The 23,051-nt window shown below is 41.9% G+C and overlaps 1 protein-coding gene across 6 annotated transcripts in view; it reads left to right on the top strand.

The window, feature by feature from the left end:
- The first annotated feature begins 8,908 nt into the window (after nt 1-8,908).
- Nucleotides 8,909-23,051, top strand: part of ATP11A (ATPase phospholipid transporting 11A) — a 121,800-nt gene continuing 107,657 nt past the window's right edge. For 3 of the 6 annotated variants that reach the window (XM_090128611.1, XM_031613781.2, XM_031613782.2), the window contains exon 1: nt 9,192-9,629. In XM_090128611.1, coding sequence (XP_089984737.1) covers nt 9,591-9,629 — 39 coding nt within the window. In that variant the 5' untranslated portion in view covers nt 9,192-9,590. Of the gene's footprint in view, nt 9,111-9,191; nt 9,630-23,051 lie in introns of those variants that run through there. The other 3 variants (XM_090128594.1, XM_031613778.2, XM_031613779.2) reach the window with 2 other exon arrangements.

The raw sequence follows: 23,051 nt of genomic DNA, 5'->3' as shown, positions 1-23,051 counted from the left end.
CCAGTTCACTGACGTCAGTGGGACTGCATGGTAGAAGGCAAAGAAAGGAAGGTAGCCTAAAGGCAATGTATTGCAAGGAAAGAATCCTGATTCATGGCCTCAAAGCAGGGAAGCCTTCATAAAACATTCTCCCACTGCTGGGTTCTTCCCTTAATATCTTGCCTTTGTTTAGCAGCCAGAACCACTTTCTCTTTCCAAATGAGGGGGAGTAGGAGAGGGCACCACAGGAAAGAGTGAAATGAGCTGACATTTCCCTTACTTCCTTCTCTAAGCAATATGGAAAATTAAGGCAGATATTTGGAATTTCTGCAGCACACGCTCATTGCTCATGAATTTCTCAGTACAGAGGCAAAGTGATCTCTAATTGATCAAATTCAATTTCGACAGCAGCACGATACCACCATGAACATAACCTCCCACATCTAGTTATAAATCAATACCCATTATAAGACTCATTTTGCCAGGGTGATTAGTGATTAGGAAATGTCACACATGCACACACAGCTCCTGATTCAAATGAGTCAGGGCAGGTCTGTGCCATTCAGGATGGCTCTCACGCTTCACATGGTTTCAAATCACTACTGTATCTCCATGGATAGGAAATAACAGCTACATTAAATTTCTGTAGTGAGGTGGAAGATCCTTTTTGATGGTAATGTAATCTGAGGCAGTAACCTGCTAGTAAACAGTTATTTTAGGAAACAAAAAGAAAGAGGCACACTCAAGAAGGTAGTTCGTGTTACCTCCTTTCACTCAAGGAGATTAAAGCAATAGTCATAGAGGACACAAACCATGCTACTGCACACTTGTCACACTCCCAGCTTTTCATAGAATCACAAAATCATAGAATCATAGAATGGGCTGGGTTGAAAAGGACCACAATGATCATTGAGTTTCAATCCCCCTGCTATGTGCAGGGTCACCCACTACTAGACCAGGCTGCCCAGAGCCACATCCAGTAACTTTCCAGCAACAGCTAGTTTTACTGAAGCAGTAGAACAAAAAATGGGCAAAGCAACACTAGCCTTGACTTATTAAGATCAGTCAACAGTGAATGACTGCTCCAGGACTGCCCCAGTATCCATCTTTACTTATAGAGTGTTGGTGGTGGCATGTAATCATAGTATTTAGCTAACTACCAGATACATCCCTCTTAAACACTCTCTTGTATTATTATCCACCTCCACTATTAGTTCTCTACTATTAAGCATTGGTTCCCTGGAATAATCCACAACTAAGTATATTTCACTTTGTCCCATCTTTCTGGACATTAGAAAGCCAAATCTCCTTTTTCAGCAGTCTCTGTCTGAAACCAGAGAGGACTTTCAGCTTCTGATGGGGTGGTACCAATCTGGTACCTCTTGCCAAGACAGTCTGTTCCAGCAAACAGAGCATACCAAGTCAGAGAAAGCTTTGGTTTGTCTAACAGGACCATAAGCCCAGTTGCACAGAAGCAATAGCTCCCTCAGAAGCATTCATCTGAGTCAGCACAGACAACATCTCAGCAGAAAGTGGCATGCTGCAGAGCACTGCCTCTCGAGAAAATCTCTCCCTTCCCAGGCATTTCACACTGTGTTTCACACTCCTGGCTGGCTCTCCTTTCCACACAGCCATCAGTCAGGTGCTGGTTTCAGGACTGCCAGCTATTGGAAGCCAGGCATGAATGTTGTTATCACAGTTCATTATTCCTTTTCTAGTTGGCATGAAATACAGCCATTAAAGACACAGAAAAACAAAAAACAACCTTCCACTACAATAACAGCAAACACATTGCGTGGGAGCAAGCTGCTTTCATAGTCATGCAGCTCTACTTCCTCACTCTCAGCAAGCTACACAAATGTCCTCTTGCTTGCAAACTTCACAAAAAGGCTAGGAGATGTCAGGCACTTCCTTGATTTTCCAGTGAGTACTTTTGTCCACACACAACATCAGACTGTAACAGACTGACTCCCCTTCCCGCCTCTGCAGGTTTTCAGTGACAGGACAATTACAGGAAAATATAAAATTCAAACTTCTGTAGATATATATTACAGAGGTATTTTATTAGTCAACAGGCAATATGGTGGGGAAGAGAGGTAAGACAGTAGACAAGTTAATACAGTTGTTACGTTTTGGATTTTTTAATGCAACTCAAATCTTTATTTTTATATGCTTTTCTGTATGGATGTAAAGGTTTCTGCTAGTGCATCTCTGTCAGGAGGAATCCTCCTTCCTAGAATTATCACCTACTTAACTAAAACAATTTATAAAACACAAATGACAAGTTGGATCAAACTTGTAACAGCAACTTTACTGCCGTTACAGTCAAAACACTGCAGGAAAATAAAAGCAATGGCTGTGGCCATTACACATTTCACAGCAAGTGAGATGATGGAATTGAATGTTGTCATGGTTGAAAGCTTCAGGGATCTCATACACTTCACTGAGCCTGCCTACAAAATGCTAAGTCTCACCATGTTCCCTCACAGCAAGATTCCCAGTACACACAACGTACATCATGCCAAGCCTCTGCAGTGCTCAAGAAGAACAGCCAGACCTAGCTGCAGTAAAGGAAAACATAGCAGCACCTTAAAGAACCATTTCCCAGTCAAACAAGGAGTGGTCTTAGCAGCAGGTTTCATTACTTGCTACACACATATGAAAAAGCCACGCATGGAGCATTAATACCGAAAACATTGGCAAAAATGCATTTGGAAACATTTCTTTGAATACGGTATATTTGCTCATCTGTAAGAAAATGCTGATGCCTTTTGGACAAAGGAAATGAAAAAGGTGCGGTCTGTGTCACTGCCATCCAGGATTTACCCTCAGGAAACAAAGGAATATGGAATGCAGCCATTCTAATTCCAATCCTACAGCCTGAGAGGGGCAATCATGAAGCCTCCATGGGTTAAAGAGGACCATTTCCCGAACATCCTCCTTCCAACACCACCCCAGCCCTGCTGTGTCTGCTCCCAGCACGTGAGAATGCAGTGTCTAATAATAACCAGGAGTGACGGGAAGAGCAGGATGATGCAAAGGTATCACAGACAGCTCTATGTGGGACAAGTCAGTTTGCCCTAGACTGCAATGCTGAGTGCCTTTCTTAGGAATTTGTCCTCCAAGTCGTGTAACTTTCAAACTAGAAAATCTGATGACTGAATACTCCTTCATTTTTATCAAAGCAAAAAGTTCATTTTTGAAGTGTTTAATATTTTTGCTACTTTATATATTGATTTGGAACTATTCATGCTTCCTAAACAAACAGTTATAAAACAAATTGAACGCAGTCAGGAGAAAATGCAGACATTCTTGAGAATCCTGAACCACATCTTTCTTGAAGCCCAGAATGCTGATACTGCTATATTTAGTGCCTTATTTGGTGGGAAAGAACAAACCACTAAAAGATTTTGTCCAGCTTCGATTGAATGCTACATCAGGACAAAGGTAATTTTACAGATGACATTAAAGTTGCCAGAAAGTGATAACCTTTTTATTTACTGTTCTTCTGGAAGATCAGCTATGTGCTTCTTTTGCTAGAAAATATTGTCCAAAACTATTTCCTAGCCTGGAAATACGTTATGGTGAATGCTTGTTGTACTAACTGCTCTGCCTGGTTATTATCATGGAATGTAACAGGAATTTTCATACGCTTTATAAACAGTAGTCCCTTGTTTCTTGATTCTTGAGGGGAAAAAATCCCCATGATATGTAATTCGTTTGGAATTTGACAGTTTAACAGTGTAGAATTCATTAAATAGCTGAGACAGGCTCATCAAAGCGATGAAAAAGGTGAAAAAAAAATTGTATGAAACAATAGAAGTCAGAACAGTGAGGTGCTACCAAAAATCAAAGCAAAATAATATCCTGTCCCTTTAAGAAACCAAAAATAAAACGGAATACTTTCCTCATCTAGATCCCGATTCTGCACTCAGCTCTACAGTCACAGGACTCTGACTGTGGGGAGTTTATTGCCGGATCAACGCACTGAAGTGTAAAATACAGACATAAGGCAAGACTAACTCTAATGCAACCCAAAGTGAAGAGAAAACAGTTCACACAGAAAGGTCAGAATATTATTCACAATACCTACAGATTCCAGCACATTCCTTCCTTCAGTTTATTCTCTGCTCGTTTATATCATTTTTCCCCCCACTTTGGTTATGCATGATTGCAATTAATGAGATTGTCGCAATTCCAAAACCAAATATGTATGAAGGTACTTGTGTATGGTGTTTGAATGGGAAAGCAGGTGAGCAGAGAAAGAATTAAACGGAACATGACATTAGTAACCATAGCAGCCAACAGCATTTCATCCCATGAGAAGCTTTCTCTGGTGGAGGCTGGTTTCCCTTTTAACGAGTTTACTACACTGTTTCCCAGCAATGGATGAATCTTGCAAATGGTCCATGTGACTGGACTGCCTACTGCTCCGTGTCACTGCAAAGATTGTCCTGAGTGCTGTGCCTGTCCTGATGATGAGGATTACTCTGTGATAGCCAGGGACTGGATCTTTTGAAAAGATATCTTTGCTAATGACCAATGTAATTTATTACGTAACACATATAGAGGCAACGTAGATGGAAAAATCTTGGTCGTAATTGCAGAGAACTGCCTGAGCTGGCAGTCAAATGATTTTAATGAACATCCATTCACTTGATTGTGTTTGATGCTCAGAAGTTAAACTACATTATTTCAGAGGATTTTGTAAATAAATTACATAAAACAGGTCACCTTTATTACCAAGGATGTGGGAATTTTATATTGCCATAATGACAGCACACTTAGCATTTGAGAAAACCAGAAGGAATGCATTATTGCCAGAGGTTGGGAACAGAGAGATCAAAAGGTCAGAAAGATTTCTCATTTTCACAGGAACTTTCTGGAAAAAAAACAACAGATCTAGACAAAGAATGTCACAGGAGAGTGAAGTGATCTTCAATCCTTTGTCCTCTGGGCCACTCTGCTGATCATCAGGACAATGGCTAGATGCTGACCACTGTACTCTCTTTGACTTCATGCTTTACATTGCTTCGTCTTCAATTTGTCAAATGCTCTGCACAGTTACTGCACTCTGAGAATACTGCAATAACCATTGATCACATTCTTCAAATGAAGTACATCCATCCATCTATCCATCATAAACACCTGGAAATGAACCTTTTTTAACATGAGACAAAGATTCCTCAAAATTAGTGTCATTTTCACAAAGCATTTGCGGAAGGATGTGAGAATATAATATTTGCATTAGATGAATTTGCAAACATCTATTCCATGGAGAGAGTAATGTCTCTTATTAACGCAAATTAACTAGCTTAAATATATGGTGTAGACATAAGAAAGAGAAGAAGTGGTTCCTCTGATCAGCTTCTCAGAAATGTAGTAGAGGGAGGGACACAAGTGGAGCATTTGTAGGGAAAAACCAAAAACACTGCAGGATGAGTAATTTCATTCTAAGCGCACAGAAATTGCTCAGGCAGGTGAGATGCATACAATAATGGTTTTTCAATCTTCCTTGTTTCGCTCTTCTCATGGTGCTCCTGCATACAGCCAAGACAATTCTTACCATCTACAACTTTTTCAAAAAGTATTTGGCCTCTTTGCCTAGGACTAAAAGAGGTGTGTAGTCATTATCATAACAGGAAGCAGGAATCTAAATAGATACTAAATATAGTATATAGAAATCTAGTGCCTCTGATACCTACCGTATTTTCAGTGTACAGCATATTACTATATCTATGAAAACTGTGGAACTTTATGAGGGCTTGGCAGCTACACAGTGTTTTAAAACCTTGCTTTTGCACCTTCCAAGGCTGAGACAGAAGCATCTCTGCCTCAAGGAAAGAATTCAGCATAAAGTGAGCTGCTGCTGTTGGACCAGTTTCCCAGCATTTTCAGTGCAATTATAAAACAAGGTTAACCAAAGAAGGATTGCAAAGTAGCAGAGGATACAGCTGTACATGAGAAAAGCAAATATTTTGCATGTTAAAATATTCACCCTGGTGTCTAATGCTATTTAAACAACGAGCAGAATGTTTCAAGCAGAGATGTACTGATAAGTAAATTAAAAGGGATGTGAGATTCAGTACTAAGTAGTAAAATCTAGAGCATTTGGTAATTCAGCTGGGCAGGTAGGAGGAGGCTGAGAAGCACGTAATAGATCAGGAAGAGTCATTTGGTAAGAACAAGAAAGAGAAATGAAGAGTATCAGAACAGGACTAATCTGCAGTCAGAAAAGCAAGACACTTAGAAAGAACACCTAGGTAGAGAAAGCATATAACTAATTTTAGAAATCTGTTTTTTTTTTAATATTAGGAGTGAAAAAGTGTAATGGCATATTCAAAGACAAAGACTAATAGTTTAATAAATTGCTTACAGGTAAAACATTGCATAACAAGCAGAGCAGATCCATGATCGATATGATGAAGGCTCCTGCTTTGGCTTGACTGTAAAGTCACAATGTGACCTTCCACTCATCACTCCAAGCTAGATCCAATAAAGGACTCAGGCACCTTAAGCCTGACTTAGGCAGATTTGAGGTGCCTAAGTCCCACAGTATGACCTAAACACCCTGCTTTGTGACTTATTAACCCCAGAGGAACTTGTCACCCCAAAAGGGAACATGTATTTACTGCTCAGCTCTTTGTGCACACACAGTTTGATCAGCAAGAGCATGCTGTGCTAACTTCCAGTGGGCTACCACCACTCTCTCTGGGCTGCACTTGTACGTTTTCTTTCTGTGGAAATGTGGTAAAAAGGACAACTAATGCAGGCTGGGACTTCAGTGCGTGCTCGGGATCCATCTGCCCTTCTTTTCTTAAGAGCACAGTGTCACAGCTTCAACAGGAAGGTCACAATAATGTCTCAGCTTAGCTTGAGCAGTAGCCTGGAAATGGCAAATGTATATCCACACGTGTGACCCTTTTCCCCGTCCTTGACTGAGGAGGAAAGTAAAAACGGGAGCGCTGGTCCCACTTTCACCTTAGAGAACATGGAAAACATTTGTCTCTTGGTGAGACCCACACATGTGAGTGAGTTTCAGGTTCTGGATCCGAGGAAAATATTTCTCACAGCTCCATCATGGTTGCCTAAGATGAAAAGACATGGAGTACAGATCCTCAGCCTCACTTTGCCAAAATTGCTGCCTGATGCAAAATGGGTATAGAGTTAATAACTGAAATTCAATTTCATTCAAAATCTAGGTAAGAAGCAGAGTCATTAAAGATATTGTGATAACTAAAGGCAAGGTTTCATTAAAGATGGAATAACTCATGAAAATATTACAAAATACAAACGCTTCATAACAACTCCTCTATGAAGCTGAGAGACCTAGGGCTCTTCAGCTTAGAGAAGGCTGAGAGGTGTCCCTCTACGTTAATAAATATCTGAAATGCAGGATTCAGGTGGGTGGGTGTGGGCTCTTTTTAGTGGTGTGCAGCAACAGAACATGGGCCAGTGGGCAGAAACCAGAGCACAGGAAGTTCCATACAAACACAAGAAAAAACTTTATATTTAGGGTGACAGAGCAGTGGAGCAGGCTGCCCAGAGAGGCTGTGGAGTCTCCTTCTCTAGAGTTACTCAAGATCTGGATGCTTTCATGAATGACCTATTGTAAGGAATCTGTTTTAGCACGGGTGTTGGACTCAATGATTATCTCCAGCCTTTACAATTCTGTGGTTCTTGGAAAATGGAATGGCCAGAGAGAATAGTATCACAAAAACAACTACATTCTCTGCTTCAGTTTAGCACTTTGAATATTTGACATTATCAGTGAAACCTAATTCATAAATTAGGTTTTTGTATCATTTTTGCAAAGAACGGTTTCCTAAAGAGTGATGATATAATCATGGAGTATCATTTTGATAGTGAATTGTTCAAGTAAAAAAACCAGATAATGTAATTTTTGCATTAATTCACACAGAACTGCTCATTCTAAGAAAAAATCCTGTTGTTTCACGGCACTTTTAATTCCTTTCTTCCCTTTCATTTTCTGTGATGACTTCTTGAAAGCGAAAGAGAGGAACAGAAACCTATGTTGCAGAAGTGTTAGGACTATAAATAGGAGCATGAAAAAGACAGGTGCTGCAAAAGGAATATAAATTATTAGCAGTAGCTGAGCTGAAAAGCACTGGGTTTTAGACCAACACCACTTTGGAGTCTGAATAGCAACATTAGCTCAACCACACTGCACTTACTGCACATTATATACCTTGCTGTCTAAAAACTGCTGAACATATATAACGCATCTAAATTAAAGGTGACCTGGAAAGAATCAGTCATATGCCCTTCTTCTTAAATACTAAATGATGATGATCTCAAATAGCATAATCTGTGCTTTTTTTTTTTTTTTTTTTTTTTTTTTTTTTTTTTCTTTCTGCATGTGTAAATTGTATGAAACGCTTGGGTTCTCTTTGGTCTGGAAGGATTATGCAGTGCCTGGAGAGCGACTGAATGGTCAGGAACCAAAGGAGGGACAACTGACCAGCTTTGGGCACAGTCTGGTGACACAGAGCAGCTGGTGCAACTGACTGCTGCTGAAAGGAGCAGATTTTCAGTCTGACTGTACAAAGCGATTTGCCTGCTTTATTTGAAGTTGACTTTTTAGTCACATCTTGAATTTTTCGACAGCATAAAGTTCCAGTTAACTTTAGAGAAAGTATTTAGCTTAAAGCCTGGGTTTGGTTATGTTGAATCGTGGAAAGCAATACCCAATTTGTCTGAGGCTACGTACAAGGCTTGAGCAAAGCCGAGCGAGCCCCTAGGTATCCCTGAATCTAGACGGACATGAAAGCACAACAGCCGAGGGAAACTTCTGCACACCCCCTCACTGTAACCCCTTCTGCTCGCTTTGTCGGGGCTGTAACGTCCTCTGGAAGCCGAGATGTCTTTCTAACGGCTATCAGCCCCAGGACAGCCATCCCTCAGCTGCCGGCGCGCGAAGGGCTGCACTCCGCCAGTTCTGCCTCGAGCACGGCTGCAGCCCGCCCCGCCGCGCCGGCAGCGGCTGTTTCCCCGCGGTGTGAGGCGGGCGGGGTCCCGACGGGAGGGCGCTCCCCAGAAGGGTGCGGCCGCCTCTCCCCGCCGCCCTCCGCCCGCTTCCCATGGCCGGTACGGCCGTTGCGAGCGCTGAGGTGAGGAGGGAGGGGCGTCGCCGCGCGCATGCCCGCCCGCCCCGCGTGACGTGCGCGGCCGGGGCAGCCCGGCCGAGATCAAAGCGGGCGCGGGGCGAGCCGGGCCGGGCGGTGGCAGCGAAGGGAGCGGCGTGGGGCTCGCCCGCCGGATAAAGCCCTGGGCCGGCCCCGCGGGGCGGGCGCAGCGAGGGGCGGGAGCGCGGCCGGTCGGGTGCGCTGTCGGCGGCGTTGCTCCTCTGCGCCTCCTCCTCACCTCGAAAGCGTCGCGGCAGCCGCGCTGTGGGGCATGAGGGGCCGCGGGGCACCGCGCCGCAGCGGCGGCGGTCGGCGCGCGGCTTAGCCGGGACGGCGAGGAGCGGCGAGGGAACGGGCGCGGCTCCCTGCATGTGGCACGCGAGGAGAGCCGGGCAGCCCGGCGGCAGCAGAGAGCAGCCGGCCGCGCGGTCCTGAGCGCCGGGCAGCGGCGACCGGCCGCCAGCCATGGATTGCAGCCTGCTCCGGACCCTCGTGAGCCGATACGTGAGTACCGCCGCACGGCCGCGGAGCTTCCGACGGAGTCCCCGCGGGGCGCCCCTTCCGAACGCGGCGTGCCGGGGGTCGGGGCGGCCCTCTAGCCGTCGGTGCGAGCGGCTGCAGGCAGCCCGGCCCCCAGCGGGAGCTGCTCTGGGCGCTGGCCGGCGTCCCGAGCTCGGTCGTGGTTCTGCCGCTTGTCCCGCTTGGTTCTGATGGCTCGGTCCGGCTGCGTTTTGCGGAGCTGGCCGGCTTAAATAGGCGGGCGAGCGCTCGGGGTAATGATCTGTGCCTGTAAATGCTCGCGGTAGGACTCGAGCGCTCCCAACTTGCTTCGGGGACGGAGCAAGGAGGATGCGGGCTGCTGCTTTCGCGTGCAGGAGAAACTTAGAAACGACTGGGAAGTGATGTTGCAAAGAGGCAGTGGGGATTTCCATGTGCGCACAGCTCTTCCTCTCGTGCGGGAAATGCTGAAAGTCAGGAAACTTTCACGCTCTGACCGTACCTGTGTTCAGAGGACACTCTCAGTTTTGGGTGTGTTGAGTTCTGTTCCCGTAATGCACGCTGAGCTTTCTCGTTCCCATCCAAATGGGATCAAAGATCCGGTGGGAAATAATGCTGGATTTTGTTTGTTGTTTGTGTTGCTCTGTGGGATGAGGAGAGAATAGGTGAGTACTGAGTGCAGCGATGTGTTTAGGGATCCTTAGAAAGTAACCCCGAGGGGAGGAGGAAGTACTGCAAGAACGATGAGGTGTGAGAGAAGAAGTCTCTGTGGATGTGCAGCGCTCTAGTGAGCTGTGCTGGGCTCTGTTTAGAAATAAGATCAGTCTGAGTACACTGATCTGGCACTGCTGGTCTTCATGTGCGGTTTAGCTGAAGGTTTCTTGTGTTCTCACAGCTGAAGCCTGTACAAACACTCCAAAAATCATACCACGTTCATTGTGCATAGAGCAAACTGTGATTTCTAGGCATTTTCTGCAGGACTTTAGCTCTAACCTCTCTTTCAAACTGAGCATCAAATGTGACTGAAACGAACTTAAGATTAGTTATAACTTTTATTTTAAAGGACAAAGATGTACATAAGAGGACAGCATGTTAGAAAAAGTAAGACACTTGAACTTCTAAGTTGCAGACCGTTATCATGCTCCTGCACTGCTGATGAGGGTAATTCAGCAGTCTAAAAGCCTGATGAAACAGCCCTTGTGAGGAAAAATTTCCTAGATCACATTGCTTTCTGCATTATGTGTATACTGAGTAGGCTGTGCCTGGATAACTGTCCTGGCTGTTTCAAGCTGCCTTATATATTCTCACCTGTTGCTTGTTCTTTTTGCAGTACTTTTTCCTCAGTCATCAAGTCAGTTTCTTCAGTTTTATTACATATATAATAATATTTTCTTCCTAGGAAAGAACACTTTGGAAAAAGCTGTTGTCAGTAAACTTGGGATCATTATTTCAGTAAGGTCATTAAATCTGGCAAGCTGATTACTGTATTGTTTTGTTTCTTTTTTCCATGGTTCATCTATTTTTATATAGCTATAGCAGTGAAAATGAAAATTAATAGTTTAAATGCTGTGCCTGAAACTGACTGCTGTAACTGAGGAACAGATGTACGTGTCAGCAGTGTTGCTCAACAGTTGTTCACCCGATCTGTGTACAAAACAGTTATGGTTCAGAAGTGTGGATGTGCTTGCCTTTTTCCAAGCTACTTTTTAATGGGGGGGAGCAAGCAGTGGCACTTCTGCAGGAGTCAAAGAGAAAGATACAAGGCCAAAATATGCCAGAGTAAACTCATACTTGGGATTATTTCAAATCTATGCAGAGACTATTTAGCAACTGATGGCCTAGAACTATGAATTGTCATTGTCCAGGCTGCACCTGGGACTTGGTTAGCTGTAGATCTTCCTTGGAGCAGAGCGGTCGCTGCTTGAAGGAAGCTGAAGATGCTGTTGGGATAATTGCATTGTACTGATGGAAGCTTCTAATGCAGTACTGTCTGAGTCAGGTGTATCTGCTTTCCTTTTTCTCTGATATGTGTTGTAGGGCATAAGTTAAATAACATTCAGGACAGTTCATGTCCTGAGTGTGCTGAAAGGTTTTCTTGCAACCTCCCCCACCCCATTTTCTTTGTTATTGCAGTCACTGTCCTGAAGCAATGCAAAATAGTTCATATCTCAAAGGCTGTATGGAAGCATAGTGATGGCTGGATGCTGTCAGGTCAGGCTGACGTCAATTTCCTGATTTAGCATTTTCTAATATGTATGCTGTTCACCTGCACTGAGTCTTCTATTTGTTTGTATCTTCCAGACATTGGAACCCTCCAGTGACATGGTTGAGTCAGACCCATGTTCAGCATGCTGGTCATACCATACCTTGCATCTCTTTACTGAGAGCTGGAATAGTCTCCTGGAAGGTCAGAGGCAGTGATAATGTAGTTTTACTCCGTTTCAAAATGGATATTGTGGTGTTCTGCCTCTTCATATCCATCCTGCAGATTTCTTTGATTTTGCTCTAGTCCTTTCTGTGTTCGTTGGCTGCAGCCATACAAAATTTATAGGGCTGTTGGGGAAGAATAACTTGCTGTGCAGAGGGTGTCTGTTTCACTGCAGTGCAGTTGATCTAATGTTCAGAGTAGTTTTCTAAGTGCTTCTTGATCCTTCAGTCTGAAATAGAGCAGTGCAACTTCTTATTTGGGTTTGAGAATGTCTATGTGTTTTGCTGCTTCAAATTGTATCCACTGTATTGGTGGCATCTTTGAGTAATGAAGTAGAAAAACCTTTATATACAGCTATCCACCACATGAAGAACAACAACTGAATAAAGCTTTCTGTAATTAGATAAATTTTGATGATTGTTTAATTTACTTTCCCAAAGAAGGGAAATAGTGACACTGTGAAGACTGTGAAAATCCCCCCTGGGGGTAGAGATGTGGGTAAAAGGTTTGATATCACACATTCTTTATTAGAGTATAATCTTTATTTCTGAGTGGTGCTTTTGCATCAGGTGTCATGCTGCTGTCGTACCTTTGGGTTCGAACGAACTTTGTGTGTTCCCCAGGAGATGGGTGCTACCCCAGGGTGGGCAGCCTCCCAGTCTGAGAAAGCTGAGTTAATGCATGCTGCCCATGAGTGCCATGCAGAGCCTGCCTCTGTGATCAGTGATGAGCAAAACTAGTCAGTTTAACATTAAAAGTATACATTATTTAGGGGTGGGTGGGGGGAGGAAACAAGCATATCATCATAATCATTGCTGTGTCCATAGATGATTGACCTTCAGTGTTAGATTAGATACTCGTTATGTATTATTAAGCAATATGTTTTGTCCATGTAACTGGTGTTACATTAGCTTTGTCTTTTAACTTGTGCTGTGGGGGCGAAAGGCTTGGCTCAACTCAGGGCTTCTGAAACTCCTTGGAAGAGAAAAGTTGAGAGATAGCTAATACCCTTAGAACAAGTCTCGATACCATCATACGTCTCATAAAATAAGCACTGTTTTTCATTTGCTTAATGAAATGTGTGTGAGTGCCTTGTGTATTCACAATAGCTGTTTATGGCAGACTGTGGATTTGCATATGCGTGAATATTATTGACTTGAATATGTCTGGGCAACCTGGAAAACATCACTCTTAGCATACATTTCTTTGGGCACTGGGTGGTCGCTCACTATCTTGTGGCAGAAGGTGACAGTCTTTCTGAATCTGTAGTACAGCTGGCCCCTCATCAGTAAATGCTCCTGCCTAGGTCCATTGCTTTGAATTGTATGATAAATGTTATTGGCCAGGGCTGAATTACTGAGCACTTCTGCCTCTATTATGTAGTATACTTAGAAATCCTGCCACTGTGTTGCTTCCCCTCTTGTTCTTATACTACTTAAGGAGTACAAACCTGGATGCTTTGTTTTTTTTTGCCTGTGTAAGCATTTCTAAAGGTGTATAGCAACATATAAAGATTCACTTCCAAAAGAAAGAATGATTTTCTACAGTTCTGGCCTCTGGGAACCTTCTGATCTATTAGTTCTGCAGGTGGTTCTGAAAAATCTTTTGGGAGGATGCAATAAATGAAATTATGAAAAGATGCTTTGTTTTTCACTTCTTAAGAAGGAGTGGGTTGACTTGTAGTTTGAGGAGGTGATTGACTAATCTGGCCAGGAAGTTACATTAGGATTTTCTTTTTCAAAGCGTGTACACTGCTAAATCATGTTAGTCTGTGAATTTTGGTTAATAGTTCAGACAATTACATTGTTTCTATTTTCAATATAAATCCAAAACTGTTTTCTAATTATATTTCTGAAGGATTTTACTTGTACACGCAGTCTTAAAGTAAACGAATACAGAGCTTCAGGATTTTCTCTTTTGTGTAATGTTGATAGAAGATGGGTGTAACTATTTTAACCTGAAAGCTTGAAAACAATAGGCTTTGATGTTCTGGAATTATTTGTCTAAAAGGACAGGCCGTTTATCAAGCAGTTGAGATGATCTGCAGTTTTCTAAGCTTTGCTAACACATCTGAAAGCAGCCCAGTGTTCCAGTTCTTGTCTTCCCTCACAGTCCTCAGCTTTCCCTGAGACTCTACAGACTGGTGTCAGAGAAGCATTGGCTCCATGTTTCTTCCTCAGGGTGCCTCTTTAAATGAACATTTTTTTTTCCCCCTGGCTGTCACTTGCAGTAAGTCAAAAGAGTGAGTTTTTTTCCTCCAGTGATAGAATTCGACAGAATTTCAAGCTGTTATAAATGTCATATGAATGTGTTTGTATCCTGACTCTGTCTGCAAGCAATCTGAACTGTACAAAAGACATTCTCATTAGGGGTTAGACATGTATTTACAGGTCAGTAATTAGTACCTAGCATTTCTTAAGTGTTTGTGTCTATTCCTGGCACGAAATGCATTTTTTTAATATCTCTCCTGGATGTCAGTGTGTCACAGTTCTTCCTAATTCTTTCCATCTCACCTTTCCACTCTGTTGCACAGGGGTGCCAGTTATTCCTGGTGCAGAAGGTGTGGCAGAGTACACTTAAACAGCATAGGTCAGTTCCGAATTCCAGTCTCCCCTAAGCATCCTTGCTTTGTTGTTCTCCTATCTGCATGGGGTTGGTTGGTTTGTTTCCTCTGGGTGATGAGCCTGGACAGCGTGCTGACTTCATGCTTTTCAGCTCCTTTGTCTTTAAAGAGGCAAAGATTGAGAGCTTTGCTTCCTCCAGGAGTGATTCTAGTGAGCACCAAGTGTGGTTGGTGGACACTGGCACTCCTGCAAATCTGCCTAGCTCCTGCACACTGGTAGTGAGTTCTGTTTCATGCTCTTTCTAGCTTTGTAATGTATATAATCCAAAGCTCCCCAAACCTCAGCCTTACCTTCACTCCCTCTGAAAAAAATCCAACTTACCAACCAGAGGGACAGTAAACAAGAATTGTGGAGGCTAATGAGCTAACTTCTTTGAGAAAGATGCAGTTTCTTTATCTTCTGCGATGAATGAAAGTAAGACAGTATGTATGTAAAACAGTTCAGTTGCAAGATGTCAGAGAATGTATTACAAAGCTGGTTGCTACTGACTACAAGGTATTGCTCACCTATATGCAATGGGGACTTCTCCTATTTAAACCCTCCCAAACACATTCTCTACTCTCAGAGTGTATTTAAGTGACTTAAAGTAGATCAAGAACTCCTAACCTTGCCATTTTTAGTGTCCAAAATAACTGCAGTTTTTCTTCTCATATGACAACTGTATAGTTACTTTTGTCAACTTTTTTTATTGCAATATAGTTTTGCTCTTGTGCCTCTTGTAGGGTACCACATAATCCTTACTGAAAGTAGGAAGCCTCTTCAAAATCATTAGCAGGAATGAAAGAAGGCGCAATACAATGTAACATGCTTACAGCTTGAAATCCCCATGCAGTGTTTCTCATTCATTCTTTGCTCCTGTCATACTGCAGTAATTGAAACAAGAAAAGTGGCAAGGCAAAATGGGATTTTCAAATGAGCCTGCCTTTTTGAAACTGAAACACTTAAAAAGCAATAACTGGACTGACAAGTAAAACATCTCATGGATATCATACCAGGCTGCTGCTTGTGCTGTCAAGGTGGGGATATAGGATCGTTTAATTTAACAGGACTTAAATGCAATGAGGAAACAGTTGTGTTTTGAAAGAGTTGCAGTGTGATTGACAGTGAGATGCTACCTCCATGTCATGTGCGTACTGGCAGGGAGAGGAAACCAAGAGAAAGCTCTGCCACAGAAAAGGCAGAGCAGATGTTTTAGCACCTGTTATGTAACTGGATTTGACTTTTCTGTTTTTTGGTGGTTGTTTTTTTTTTCTTCCTTAAACAAAATAGCCTGCCTCTCCTCATTTTAAGTCTTTTAGTTGGATTATATTTTTCCAGAATAGTGCTTCTTATTCTACTGGTTTACCATTATGCAGTATAGTATTGCATTTCTATTCGTGTAATTGTCAAGGGACGTTTCAGTTGAAGTTCATCCTGAACTGAAGCAGAATGACACTGGAATGCTATTATCTTCTCTGCTATAATTGCCATGGCAACAACTGCAGGTAGACAAGGCAAACCAAGAATCCTTTATATCACAGATACTGGGTCTGTGTTTTTCTTCCCTCTTGGTAACGACTCTGGGATGCTTGTGGAACAAACATGCACCAAGTCATCACGAGAAGTGTTTTCTTGGCTTTTGTTTCATTTAACATTTACTTCAACTTTATTAAATGTTTATTATTTTTGATACTATATTAGAATTGCATGCTTTCTAGGGAGAAACTGGCAGCCTGGCCCAAATGGTTCTAGGAGATGGATGGGATAAGCCAGGGTTTCAAAGTTTGGAACTTTACAGCCTATGGTCTATTAGGGCTATTAAAGCACTTAGATCACTCCTGTGGATCTGGATGTTAATTTATCTGCTATTCCTTCATCTGTTTTTACAGTGAGGATGAGAGTATTGCCCAGCTCTTTTGCAGAGAGACATTTTAAGGGTAGTTCAAAGCTTTGAGATAATTTGATACTACAATGCAGGAAGAAAACTAGTTCACAGTGTAGGCCTGTAACAAGCGTATGTAGTGTTTTTTTTTCCTCACTGCTTAACTGTTCTACATGTCTTTTTCTTATGCTACCCTTGTTTATAACCCCACTCTCATTCCTCCAATTACGCACGCTCACTTGCAGATATGTGCACATGCACTCTGTGAAATTGTGTGCAATTCCTTTGGTAATGTCAAGAACTATGCCAAGTTATGTCTAGATACTTGGGTGTACTGTGAAATTATGATCTGGGATGCTTGTTTTTATGATAGTTGTTTACAAGCATGAAAACATAAGAATTAGGAGTATTCATAGGAACATTTTTCTATCCTGCTATTCTTTGTAGATTAATTTTCCTTTTTGAAATATGAGAGTGGTTAATTTGTTTCCTTCATTAATCATTAAATTCATCTAGGTAGTGGTTGGGGGGGCGGTGGAGGGAAATAGTGTTTCTTTTTTCTAGTGGTGCTGACTAATCTCTCTGCTTCAGTCAAAAGAGGATTTCATATAACCTATTTTAAATAGAGGATTAAGGACAATTAGGTTCTTCCTCTACATCACTATTAAGATAGGATGCTGTGAAATCCTCTGAAAAGAGCATCTGTCGAACCACCAGTGAAGTTTTACAAAGTTAATGATCAGAGCAGTTATATGAAGGGCTTTTTTGCTTGTGTAGAGTGAAAAGTGGGTGAAGGGAGAGAGGAATTAAGCTGTTTACCTGGTAGTGTTTCGTTTCTAAGGCTTCTAATTTGTGTTGTAAAGTGGATAGGTAGAAGAACTGAAAGATTTTTTTGCCTGAATTGCATTAGGAACTTGCATTTCATGCTTAGCATTATACACAGCCCTTCATATCTTCTCAAAATATTATTAATAAAGTTGCTTTCACAAGTTATTATGCTTAAGTACGAACACTAATGTCATTCATTTTTCATTTCGTGTTCCTTTATTTATACCATTCATTATGTGGCCTTACACTTAGACCACTGTGCTTTCTCGGAGGTCATCACAAAATAAAACCAAGGAACACGTTACCATTGTTAGAAAACATGATGTGTGTTATGATTAATGCAAAGGAGAATTGTTTGTGTATTTTGAAGGAGGTTTGCTTACTAAATGGACCTTTAGTGAATGATAGAAATGACTTTTGTGGGATGTGGAAGTACTCTGCAAAGTTGTAAACATATGATTGGAACGGTGCCTCTGAGAAATTGCTCTTGTAATCTTAGCACTAACAGTTTCAGGTAGGATACTGATAATTGGTGCTGCTTCAGTTTTGTTTCCTGCAGAACACTTGTCTAGAGGCTATGGTCTACTTTTGAATGTACATTTGCAGCATGTTACACTACCTTCAACCAGAATCATTCTAAGTGTTCTGGGTGGATCCAGTCTTTCTTGCTGACTTAAAGCTTTTTGCAGGCACGTATATTTTCTGTGCAGCAGCTTTCTAACACTTAAATACTCTGCTGGTCTTCAGCATTCATAAGGAGTCAATGCTGTAATAATGAGTTGGTTCTGAAAACTTTTGTTTGTCTGAACGCAGCTGTTAATTTTTTTTCCCTATCTTTTAAGATGAAGAAACTGACAGAGCTATCTTAATTTCACCTGCAAAGGCTGAAGTGTTGTTAATCTTCTAAATAGCATTAACTGGCTGTTAACTACTTAGAGCAGTCAGGTGACCAGATGGCCTAATTTGACAGGAGGTGCCTGTGTGTGTGGGGACTGGGAGGGAAGAGAAGGGAGGAAAATGAGTGGGGGGTGTTGGCATGGGGAAAGCTATGCCCTGAGCCCTAAACTGCTTCGTCCCTTCAAGGTGATGCATGAAAATGCTGACTTCTAGATCCTGCCTGTTTTTGTCTGATGTGAGGAGTCTAAGCCTTGATGCTTGAGTAGCTATAGCACGTAGAAATAAAAGGAGACCTTCAGGTGCTCTCATGAAGCAAAGTACAAGTGAGTTTAAGCAGGTATAAACAGAGCTTTATATAGGACAGTCTGGATTCTTCTGTCTTTTTCAGCTTTGAGGTCTCAAATTTGAAACAGCTGCCCCAGAGGTTCCAGCATAGGACTTCTTCCCTAGGAATTAGAAAGGCCATGATGAACATTTTTACTTCCAGTACTAATGGTATCTGCTGTAACTCGTTCAAAGCATTTTTATGTCTGTGTGTGTGCGTATATACATTATTTATATTATTTATATATATAAAAATTAAGTGACTCGAGGCTAGACTTCTGCTGGGTGAGTTGAATTAAAATCTTGGAATTCCTTTGCCGTTTTGTGGTATGTATCTAATGATGGTGTTTGAAATTGAAGCTAATAATGTTTTTACCCATGCTTTTTTTTTTTTTTTTTTTTTTTTTTTGGTGCATGTTAAAAATGGTAACAAAAGCCAAACAAGGTTTGGTTGACTCAAGGTTGTAGTGGAGTAGTGAGGCAACTATTTCCAGGGCTTTAAAAGAAGACTGTAGTGTTCATCTTTTGACTTGTTTGTTTCAACTTCCACTCAGACAACAAATTCCACTTATAAGATCCTGTCTTGCTACAGAATAGCAGTTGCTTGGTTATGCAGCTTCTAGCTGGCCTTAGTGTTAGGGTGGGAAAACAGTGCCTCTGAAGTCATCACCTTCTATGTGCAGCTGTGTCTCCATCCAGGGGAAAAGCAGAGAGCTGCAGAGCCTGGCAGGGCTTTCCCTGCCTGGCGCTGGGCAGGGGAAGATCAGCAGAGGAGTGGGTAGCACAGCTGTGGCTCTACTCCTGGCTGCAGGCAGCCACGTGCTGCCTCTTCCTTGAGCTGCTTGAAACTGTGATCTGGAATTCAGAGCTTCTCATGAGAGTGGAGCTGAGCACATAGCTCTTCTAACCTTTGAAGAGCTGTCAGAAGGCACTTCGGCAGTGGAGATCAGTTTACTCATTCTTTTCCCTTCTATTTTGGATGTGCTGTTGGCTTGCTGATAGCGATATCTCTTTCACTTCACTCAGACTGGCAGACCATTGGATGTTGAGTAGAAGGGTACATTTCTATGATGATAACTCTTTGGATTTGAAGCTGAAATGAGTTCAATAGGAGAAAGTTCCTTTGTAAAAGAAAGTGTGCTGCCCAACACTGGGGTTCTGGGTAGTGCTTTGAATAAGGGTGTAGTGACTGAGGAGATGACCTGTGAGTCAGGGCTCCTGACAAATGAGAAACTCTGGCTTGTTTTGTGGGTAACAGCTACCATCAGAAAAGGAGTAATTGGGGAAGAATAACACTTCATACAAATGACGAGGAGCATTAAAGAATTAGAAGTCTGGGTACTGCCAGTTAGAGGGAGTATTACTTAAAACCAAACCAACTTCCCTGACTTAACTGTGATATGTGCTGTCATATAGTGCTTATATGCCATGTGGCTTGGCCTTTCTGAAGATCTAAGTGCAATCAAGGTGTAATGGCTTTGGAGAAAACAGAACAGCACTTCCTACTGTGTGTTATATTAGAACATGCTTTGTTGAAATAGGGATGCTAGCCAGAACAGGAATCTCCTGTTGGGATTGTATAAGCCCAGGGCACCTTTAACCCTTTCACAGGCAGCTGTGGAAGGCTGGTAAGGGAATCTTTTTGGTTATGTGAAGGCCAGTGTCAGAAGCTTAAAAATAAAAGTTTTCTTTGCATGGAGACAAGATGTACACAATCCCTTTTACTAAGGATGTTTCAAATTCTTTTATTCTGAAAATAATTATCTCCTAAGACTTCTTTAGATGGGGAGTTGAGGGGAGGAACAAGCCCATCACAGAGTGAGATACGCAGGATTTCAGAAGTAAGTGGCTATATTTCTTAAGAGCCCTCTTAGTGGAATATAACCAATATCTCTGCTGTTTGAATGTTTTGTTCTCTGTTCTTGTCTCAATGGCTGAGAGCAGCAAAGTGGTTCAGGAACACAGAAATGCTGTTTGGGAGAGGCTGTCGTCCTGTCCAGCCTGCTTGAGGCAGAGCAATTACAGTCAGCAGTAGATTGGATTGCTGCTCACTTTGCCTAGTAGGTTGTGTGCGTAGTGTGTATGAGTAGATTCTTTGCAGATACAAGGGGGAAAGGGGATAGTCCACACCTTGTAACAACAAAAATCCCTTTCTTTTCTGTGCTAATAAATGTAATTCATCCGCTTTCCTTTTTTTTTTTTTTTTTTTGGTATGCTTATTTATCAGAAAATGTGTGTATTGAAACAATGAATCCCTTGAACTGCATTGTTTTTCAACCCATTTTGCTTTCAGGGTTGATTCCACTCAACAATTAAGTATGCTAAATCTGGCACTGTTTGCTATGTAATTGTGTGCCCTAAACCAAGGTAAGCTATTTAATTTCTCAGATTGTGATTCTAGTTCTTAAGTGTTTCTGAACTGACCACAGAATATTCTGTTTTCTTTTAAAGAACTGATATCGGTTTCCTAATGCACAGTGTAGCTTTCTTAGTTTTGAAAACTGTTTACCTTGTGTAATCTAGCAGCTGCTGATGCTTTCAATCATGTGTATAGGCAGGAGCTGTTTGGGATTCTCTAGTGTGAAAACCAATATAAAGCTTTTCAGATAGTTTAGCCAGGGGACAGAGACAGTAAAACATTTGATGTCAGACTAATCTGAAAATACTTTAAGTCTTTCCATAAACAGTGTCCAGATGATATGGAGAAATCCATTCCAGCCTGCATCATTCTGATTGTGAAATTGGAACCATCAACTTGCCTAGTGTTAATTTAAAGAAAATATTTTTTTGTCTCTTTTGCAGCCATACTGTTTTCTCCTCTGATGAGGTGGCATTAAAACATCATAGTTTAGAAAACAGGCCCTGTTCTACACAGGATGAAACTGTGTAAGATGATAGTGATAACCTATAGGCTTGATGAGTTGTTATTCTGAACAGCAATTACACTGCATAGTGTATTTGTTCATTCATGCATTAAGAGGACTGTGATAGGAGTTCACTTCCCTGAGTACATTAGCTCAGTAAAAATTGTTGTAGGTGGAGCTGAGGCTTTAATAGCAATCAACCTGAGCAGGTTGAAGTATTTCTGGCTCTTGTTGCTCCAGTTCTAACAAAAACAAAACAAAACCCAAAATTGTCATTGGTGTAAATGCAGTTACTATTTACTACCTGAAGACGCTCTAAGCTTTGTGATAGAAGATGGCAGCAAAGAAGAGAGCCGTGGATGGGAAACCCTTCTCCTGGAGCCAAAACAGGCTACATGCCTACAACTTTTCCATAGAGCACTTAATTTGGAAGCTGTTGATGTATAAATGACCTCAGCAGTGGGAAGAATAAAGCCACTAGACTTTAATTAGTAACAAATGGTGAGAAAATGCCTGTGCCCTTGAGACTTAGGCTTGCTGGTCTCAACTTTCATGACAAGATAGCTGTGTCACCATGGAGCACCAGCTGTGGATGCCTGTGCTCTGAGAAGTTATTCTAGAGCTGTGTGTAAGGTTTGAAACTGCGTGTATATGCAGCTTGAGGAATATGGGAGCAAAAGGAAGGGGGGTGAGCTCTGGGTGTCCATGTAAAGAGATTTGATTCATTCGGTCTTATTACCATAAAAATGTTAGTTCAAAATAGCAGGCTGTAAGCTATTCCTGAAAGACTTATTGCTAGGTTAGGAGCCTAACAAGCTTCTGGAAAAGTTCTGAGGCTTAACCTGGTTAAAAGGCAGCAGAAATGATTTTTCTATTTAGAAGGAAAGTATGAAAGTGGAAACTGCTTGATCTCAGTATATTTGCCTTACGTTTTTGTAAAATAGTTTGGAGCATGTTAATGAAGTGGATTTCTATCACCGTTTTAAAATCTCAGAAGGAATATGAAAGAATATTCTGTAAAACAGAGGAAGTCTTTGGCTGAAGGAGAATCTTGAACACTTGATGTCATGTGCTTGAGGTCATGTGTTGTGGTATGTCCTTCTGTGGTTTCTGAGCTGGTTGCTGAGGGACAGCAAGCTATAAATGCATCTCTGTCCTCCGCTTCTGTGGTCAGTTGAAGATGGCTGAAACTCTTAGTGGTCAAGTTGTAAATAAATTGGCAAATTAGGCCAGCATTCTTGCTACTGATTGGAGTTTGCTTTTTTCATTGAAGTGCTAGTGATTCCCTTTGCTTCATTGGCTTAAATTGTGGGATGCCCTCTTATAAGATCTGGGCTCTAAAAGGGGTCTAGAAGCTTTATGACACTACCCTAGAATGTAGATTCTGCTGCTTCTTTTTGGAAAAGAATTGAGGGACCAATACTCATTCTGTACTGAGTTCAGCCTTTCCATCCCATTACATTAGACAAGCTATTGCTATGTGCTAATGGATGCCAAACAAATGTGCTTATAATTCTGATCTTATGTTGCGAAGTACATGAGTGTACAGTCTCTTTTCAGGAATGTCATTAGTGTCTTAAAGGCTTAAATCCTGAGCCTGGG

This window comes from Phasianus colchicus, chromosome 1 (genome assembly GCF_987193195.1).
Source record: "Phasianus colchicus chromosome 1, bPhaCol1.hap1.1, whole genome shotgun sequence".
NCBI lineage: Eukaryota > Metazoa > Chordata > Aves > Galliformes > Phasianidae > Phasianus > Phasianus colchicus.
This window is presented reverse-complemented; position numbering and strand designations above follow the sequence as displayed.